The sequence below is a fragment of the Metschnikowia bicuspidata genome (genome assembly GCF_001664035.1).
Source record: "Metschnikowia bicuspidata var. bicuspidata NRRL YB-4993 chromosome Unknown METBIscaffold_1, whole genome shotgun sequence".
In the NCBI taxonomy this organism is placed as follows: domain Eukaryota; kingdom Fungi; phylum Ascomycota; class Pichiomycetes; order Serinales; family Metschnikowiaceae; genus Metschnikowia; species Metschnikowia bicuspidata.
The window spans coordinates 1,198,551-1,206,811 of NW_017387731.1; the positions used below are offsets into that span (position 1 = coordinate 1,198,551).

Consider the following 8,261-nt stretch of genomic DNA (forward strand, 5'->3'; position numbering starts at 1 on the left):
TTTGATATCTGAGAGGTGTAATAGTTGGAGTCTAATATGATAGGCTTGATACATGAGAGGTGTAATAGTTGGAGTCTAATATGATAGGCTTGATAGATGAGAGGTGTAATTGTTGGAGTGTATTATGATAGGTTTGATAGATGAGAGGTGTAATTGTTGGAGTGTATTATGATAGGTTTGATAGATGAGAGGTGTAATGGTTGGGGTGTATATGAGAGGTGTAGTGGTTGGGGTGTATATGAAAGGTGTAATAGTTGGGGTGTATGTGAGAGTTGTGATGATTGCACTTTATCATGAGAGGTGCAGTAATTGCAAATCTGTTATGAGAGATGTATTAGTTGGAGTGTATTATGAGAGGTGTAATTGTCAAGTTTATCACGAAAGATGAAGTAGCCAAAGTCATTAGGAGAGGTGTAATATTAAAAGTCTAGTATGATAGGCTTAATAGTTGGAGTCTAATGAGAGTTGTGATAATTAAGGGTGCAGTAATCGCGAATCTAGTATGAGCGGTGCAGTGGTTGGGGTGTATTATGATAGGTTTGATACATGAGAGGTGTAATAGTTGGAGTCTAATATTATATGCTTGATAAATAAGAGGTGTAATAGTTGGAGCTCATCATGAGAGATGCAGTAATTGCGAATCTATTATGAGTTGCAATACCTGCGAATCTATTACGAGAAGTAAAACAGCCAAAGTCTATCACGAGAGATGAAATAGCGAAAGTCATTATGAGAAGTGTAATAACTGATGTTTGTTATGAAAAGTATGATGGCTGAGTCCATTATGGTGTAATAATCGAAATCTAATGAGAAAAAATATACAAATATTGTAAAACCTTCAAACAGCTCATACTTATCAAGTATCGAAACTCCGCCCGCCCTTTCCGTAATAACAGCTTGGACGGTCCTCTTGGCCCGTATCTATTTACGCATTAGATAGAAGGTCATCGACTCCAAGGATAAGTCTCTTGTAGTAGTCGCTTCAACTCAAATGGCTGGAGAGGACTTAAGGAGCTGACTGCCTGTGCCCTTCGGGTGTATACGCTGAAAATCGTGACGACCCAATTCAATTTTTCAAGTTCTGCAAAGAGTTGTTGGCCGGAGCCAACATTTCGTTCAAACTCGTGGGCTTGGCAAAAAGCTCTTTTACCAGAATTTGGATGTCTCACAAATATTGTAGACACATCTTTCACAGTTGTTATAGAGTTGAATCAGAAAAGCGTCTCCGTTGTTGTGGATTTTGTATGTGCAAAAATGACATTGGAAACCCAAGGTTTCGCATGGCTACATATGATCCCCAACTGAAGTGATGAATGGACGATAGCTCGTATCGCTTCAACCATTCTGCCCCATATAAGGCTTTCCAGAAGTGTTTCCACCATTCATCTGCGGGGGCGAACAAAATTATCGAGAGTTGCTTTTCTTGATTTTTGCGGCTCGAGGATTTGAAAGTCTTCTTGCTAATGGCTTTCTTCCCTGCTTGTTCGAGTCGTGGAGTCTATACTAGCATTTTTCTGATCTGCTCATCATTGTATCTTGACCTATCTCCAGATGTCGGTATGGCCCTTTTCCTAAAGGCGATTCTTTCCACGCTTCGAAATAAGCGATTTTGTATTTTGTGAGAACCCAACCAAAGTGTGTAAAAAATTTTCCGCTTTTCTCGAGCAAGGAGTTATGCCATTCGGAACTGGATATAGGTCGTAGTCAATTCGTTGTTAGATACAATGTTATTCATGTGATGAAGCATTGGTTTTCTAAGGTACCGGCTGTACCAGCTAGGCCCAATACGAGAGATGTATTTGTTGGAGTATATTATGAAATGTCTAATAATCGGAGTTTATCATGAATGGGAAATAGTCGAGTTTGCTATGAGCAGGTCCACGATCCATTTTCTGTTCAGTCCCTGCTAAACCAAAGATTATTTTGAAGTTGAAAAATATTGCAGAGAGACATCGATGTCTCTTTTACCTGATGGACCAACGGAAAATGTGGCAAATACTCTGGCGCAGATTGAGGTATTACATCTGACTGAGCTCTATGATGAGCTTCATTTTTTATCTGGGGAGAGATGATATCAGGATTTGTTTCTCTCTGTCAAAGCTGAAGTCTTACAACCTGAATTATTTGCGGGGGATCTATAAAATGGTAGTGGGGTCAGCTCTAGAGTCGAAATATATTATGAACGTTGTAATCGCGAGTCTATCATGAGAGGTGTAACAGTCGGAGTCCATCAAGAGGTTTTATAATTGTGAGCCCATTGTTAGATGTGTAGTATCTCAATGTTATCAATTGGTTGTGAAGATTGTAATATTCAGTAATTTCAGTCTGACAACTGAGTGCCAAAAAAAAAACTGTTCATGACAAAAGCCATACTTTCGCGAAGGATCTTCTCACATCAAATAGCCAGAGCTAGTGATTTAATTATCAAGTCACCCCATTCAACTATCTAATCAAATTCTCTACAATGTGCTCTGTTGCCAAGCGCTCCATTCACTCTTCATGCAAGAATTTCGACGAGTTTGTTTGAAAAGACACGCACTGATACCAATTTCTCAAGATTCTTGCAGTATGATTCCCAAAGCTTGTCCCCAGAAAATTCCTGGTTCGTATAAAGCATCCTTGCCGCAGCAAGTTGTTTAATTTTCAACTAAAAAACATTCTGTGTCAATTCAGGAATAATTGTCTCAGATAGTATCAGACAAGCTAATTGTGAAGGTTTTGATAACAAAAATCCATTATGAGAGATGATATAGTCAAAGTTGTTGCGAGTCCATTGCAGATTCGGGAGATTGTAATAATTTCTGGCGGCTCTTTGTGAAACCTTCGATGATTCTTAGTCTAGTGCAAGCTCTACCAATGAGATGGGAGCCTGTTGTAAATCCTGGAAGATATCAAGAGACTGAGACCATTGCGCATTTCTCAAGTGCATTATCAATATTTTGCCAGTTCTGCGAATTGTTTCTGGACAGCTGCAAGATTTGTGGGTTATTTATGTCTGCATTCTGCGAGGCAAGTAAATATTTTGGCAATGGCTTATGAGTCTGTTGTGGATGATAAAAACTAGTCATGAGTCAAATTGTTACGCGAGATAACCATGATTCCAATACTGATGCTATGAATAAACCATGAGTCTATTCCAGATGTCGCGAGTCAATGGAAAACAAACTCTACTCAATTTCGGAAGGGTTATGGATTATTCCAAAACTTTTGAAATTTCCGTTAGTATGGGCCGATCCGAAAAATGAACTGTGACTTAAGATTTTGATTCATAGCTAGTTTCTTGCAGAAAATAAATCACGAGTTTGTCCGATGTTATCAGTCAATATATCCAAAAGATAAGGAGATACAGGGGGATTCAGCGATGAAAGCAAAGAATTATTCCGGGGGCTTTTTTGACGCTAGATTGTTTTTACCCCGCGAGAGATCGTGGTCTGCTTACCATCTGGCATCTATTTTTTCCTAATTTCTGACAGATACTGAGCTTTTCAAATAAAAGCACTTGAAACACTGGACTCAACTTTCTCGGTGTTTATGAAACAAGGAAATAGTAATAACAAACGAGCCATGAAGTGTCAAAATACTCAATATTGGCACTCACCGGGAAAATTTTTTGTGACTTTAAATTTTGTTCACGAGAATTGGCGTCTCAGATCTGACTTTACCCCCGTTTCTTGATTTAAGCGGTTTTATTACGCAGCCCTATATTCTACCAGTCATCAGTAAGACAGGTGGGTCCAAACTCATTTGATTTCTTTCGAGAAAAAAAACTACTTCCACAATGGGCTCGGATTCGCAGAATTAACCAAGGAGTATATACTCTACGTGTTGACAGGGCCGAGAGTTTCTTTTTAAATCTCCCTAGTGTTATGTATATTTAATGCGCCACACAAGACTTTAATATCACAAGACATGACCCCTTCTAGATCTCAAGAAGCTATCAGTGAACAAACAGAGAAGTAGTTGTTAAATTGGGAAGCATTTTGATTTATTTAGTACTTGTATGTATTCCACTGCAGATCCTGGCCAATTTTTCAGAAAGACACAATTCCTCCTTGAACGTCACATACTATGATGCACGGCCACATTGCGAATAAAATTTTTGCTTAGACATACCTATTTCGTCCCATCAGGCGAAACAAGGAAATACAGGATCATACGGTCGTCTCTTTAGCTAGTTTTCAGCAATATTTGGCAAAAAGAAGGAATGAAATATGTTCGGTTAATTTTCATATGAATTTTAGACTTTGTTGTGTTGATTTTGAAGTTAATCATCATGCACAGGCGTGGGATACAAAGTAGGGAATCTTATACCTGACAAGGTAGAAAAACAAATTCTAAGAAATCCACAGATAATTCACTTGTTTCAATGAATGGATAAGTGTTTTTGCGAAGGAACCAACAATGAGCCTCAGTAGTTTGCGTTCACTGGAATACATTCAACTAATGAGTAAGACAGACAACAAAAAAAACCCAAAACTCTTAAAACATATCTGGTCTCAAAGGCTTTCCCAATCTACTGCTCTCGGAGCATCAGGAAAAATGCAATATCTAGCAAAATGTGGTTGTACTCATATGGAAAGCTCATATAAACGAATGAAATGGCTCAAAAAGGCGGCACTTTCACTGAGACATGCAGTTGATGGATGGAATATTTTGAGCTACAGATCTAAGGGACAAAGACCTGCGGTTTTGTTGAAAAACTCAAAGCATTTTTTACTATTGTATGATACCGCTATCCATGCAACATACAGATACCGAGATCATAAGATTCCCAAGTTTTGGAACAAAACTTGGGTGTATGGTTATGGAGCTGGTCTTGTGTAGATAGATTCTTGTAATTTAAGCTTAGAAACTATTCATCCATGCCCACGAGCCTCGAGTCCTGATATAAATCACCTTATTAGTAGGCAAGAGAATAGTTAAAAGTCAAATCAAAGGCATTAGCATACCTATGACATTGAAAGAAAGTGGTTTATCAGAATTATGTTCTGAAGAAATGCCAATTGTTTTGTCATACAGCATACTGTGAAGTTAGGCATTATACCTGAGAGATGAAAGGCGACGCTGAGAATCGTAAAATGAGCTAAGGCGAATCAACAGAGAACCCCTAAAACCAAGCCAATATAACATACGGCAATTGTTGAAGGGCCTATAACTCGTCTTTCCATGCGTCAATGATTAAGTATTCCAAAACTGAGAGTTCTTGACCCAATTATAGTGTAGCTGGATTCCAAACTAAACTGCACCATCGGATAATCGTGGATCAAGATTTTGTGTCCTTTGTTGAGAGTATCGCTTATGGCAGTACGACATTTCATGTAGATCAATGCCCTATTGGTCGACTGAACGCATGTTAGGCTCATTTGAGCATTTCACTGGTGCAATTGTATTAGCAACTGACCGCTTTACATTACAAATTCCTCATACCATCGCCCAAAACATTACAAGTGGGCAACAGTCATTTGATCGTGAACTATGGTGTGGTAATACCTGTGAGTGTTCACCCTTAAACTAACAATCTCCAGGTTTTTCGAACCCGAATTGCTGTGGAATCAAAGTATTCGTGTTTTTGAATCAAAGGGAAAGAGGGTTAATTGAACGGTACCAGCTAGTCTTTCTATACTGTCGCCCGCTTGACATTATTTACCAAGCTGCTCATATAAAACAATATGAGTCCGTGTCTCTTTTCCGGGTATGCACAGCGCTATGGACTTTCAAAAGGACGGAGATTGTTGCAAAAACTAATGCTTCAAAAGGATTGAGAATACTTCCCTACCGCATTTATAATCATCGAGGAGACGAGGTGGGAGAAGTTCTTGATGAAGCCTTCATGAGTACTAAGATCAACCACTGTTTCAACGAGATAATACGTATACCAGAGGGCAAAAAGAAAAGTCTACTTTATCGGATTCGGACAGACAAAAGGGAACCAAGTCAGAGAATTAGAGGACAGTCACGCCAGGTATACGTCCGAAATAGCCCACGAATACGCTTTTCAATACGAGATTTAAATCAACATGAAGGCATGTTTCACGAAAACCATCTAAACGTGAATTTTGAGCCAATTCACTGTCCCAAAGTTGATCGGCAGTTTGCTACAAAGCGTGTCGCCATTGGCTCCACGTCATATACCATACTCCACAGGTTCCTCAAAACAATAAAGCGAGAAACAAAAAATACAAGTGATCTTAGCTAGTGTCGCACATTTCTCATCAGATTCATTAAATCAGTTTTTTTGTTGTGTAGTCACGGAAGCAGAACTTCTAGTACAGTGTGAATATAAAAAGATCATCATAGAAAAATATGCGACACCATGTCAAAATCAATAAATGGAGTTGAGCCCTACGTTGTTAGAAGCCGAGTTAAAAATCGAAACTGACAATTCAGTTGTGTTCAGCAATCAGCGAAAGACCTATCATCACCTCCTCAGCCCCAGTGCCTCAAAAATTGTACACAGAAACACTGCTCCTTCCCTAATTGTACAAGAAAGGGGGGCCGAGGGTTGACTATGTCCGCCCGGTCACGAGTATCCTCATATTGCTAGAAAGAAGTCTAGACATACCTTACATTGTTAGTACGACAATACTGTGAGCAAAAAGCAGACAACTCATACAAGGCTGAAACTTAACGATAATGCATTTGTCAACCCGGAGAATTCAGTTGGAACAATTGGTATAGTGCAAATAATCTTCGTTGTCTGATTGATTGAAACCACATACCGTTCATTGATTTCCACACAATGTGACATGGGAGGGAAAAATTTTCCGAGAAGCGAGCGCGCCACTTATATAGCCTTTCCTGTGTGCAGTACAATTAGGGCTCGGTAACTTTGCCGGCATGGGTGCAATAGAACGCTACACAATAAGAGCCATCGAATTAGTGCCGAAAACGGTGGCGAACGTTTGACTACGTATGTCTTCTTCCGGTGACACGTGATCAGCATAAACGGCGCGGAGTTTACGTATATACTTTGGCTCAATACCGGCAGCAATGACGAACGTGTCTTTTGCCAATCATTCCGTATATAGCCCCATGAACAAACTACTACATCTTTCAGCCCACACATATTGCAATATCTTATTAAATTAGATATTAGCGAGAACCGTTTTCCGGTAGACCCTCCCTCCCATAGACCCAGGGAACACGCCCCTAAGCAATCCCGAAAAACAGGAATTTGATCACCACGGCAAAGGCCAAATGTGCCAATACGAGCGATATAAGCAAAAATCGGTGCTGGTTCTGCACTGTGTTTTCCTCGGCCCTGCCGGATTCAGAAATCCCGTGTATAAGGATTGGGCGCACTTTCAATGCTATGCTGAGCCCCGAGAGGAGGGCGCTGGCGGCCACCAAGGCCCACTGGGCGACGTTCAAGATCACGTGATGCGTGGATTTGCTGATGAAGACGGCCAAGATCATGTTGGCTGCGGTTGTGGGGATCCAGAGCACATTGGCGTAGCTATAAATAGACACTAGCCTGGTCAATGGGAGGCAGTGTGGAAACGTCAAAGCCCACCGGGTGATCACATACAATGCCGTGGGCACAAGAGCCGTGTACCCGTAAAAAACAGAGATCGAAAGCGTGAGGAGCTGGAAGTTGTAGTTGTATTTTTCCGTGTCTTTGGAGGCATGAAGCCATTCCGCAAGCAAGTTGGACCCTGTGGCCGAAACAAACATAAGAACCACAACAGTGGCGTTGATCCATAAAAACCCGTATAGCTCTGTGGGTCCGTCTTCTGCCTGCGTCAGGACTACGGACGCGTTGTTGAAAGGATTCATGGCCAACACAATCTTGCCGAGGAATTCCTCGGTACTAATGTCGAAAAAACGGCTATAAAAACTGACCTGGCGAAGCCCACCGCTGCCAGCTGGTTTTGACGTCGTGGTCTGTGGCTCCTGGATGCTGCCGGAGGTTGTTTCTGGAAATTAGTGGTCTGAATACACTGATTTTGTGCTTTGTAATGGAGCCTCGGTGGCCTTTATTAATACGTACCATTGGGCTGGGCGAGCTGCGGCGAGTCAGGCTCTATGGACTGAGGCAGTTAGTAAATAATTGAGCTTGGATGTGTTTGCTGTTAGTTCAAAGTACATACGTCGGGCTGGATTTGAGTGTATCCAGACATTGGGCGGTGGCTTGAATGGGGTATTATGTCTTGTTAAAGAGGACCGGAGATCAGTGCTGGGGCAGGATCACGTGATGGGCACAGACCAGAGAGCTTTCTGGTCACGTGTTCTGCACGTACGGAGTCGGGCGTTCAAAGTAG

The 8,261-nt window shown here is 41.1% G+C and overlaps 1 protein-coding gene across 1 annotated transcript in view; it reads right to left on the reverse strand.

Annotated features, from left to right (window-relative positions):
- Nucleotides 1-6,880: 6,880 nt before the first annotated feature.
- The window catches only part of METBIDRAFT_29586 (uncharacterized protein), a 1,932-nt gene continuing 551 nt past the window's right edge, over nt 6,881-8,261 (reverse strand). The window contains exon 3 of the mRNA XM_018855443.1: nt 6,881-7,916. Coding sequence (XP_018713528.1) covers nt 7,150-7,916 — 767 coding nt within the window. The 3' untranslated portion in view covers nt 6,881-7,149. The remainder of the gene's footprint in view (nt 7,917-8,261) is intronic.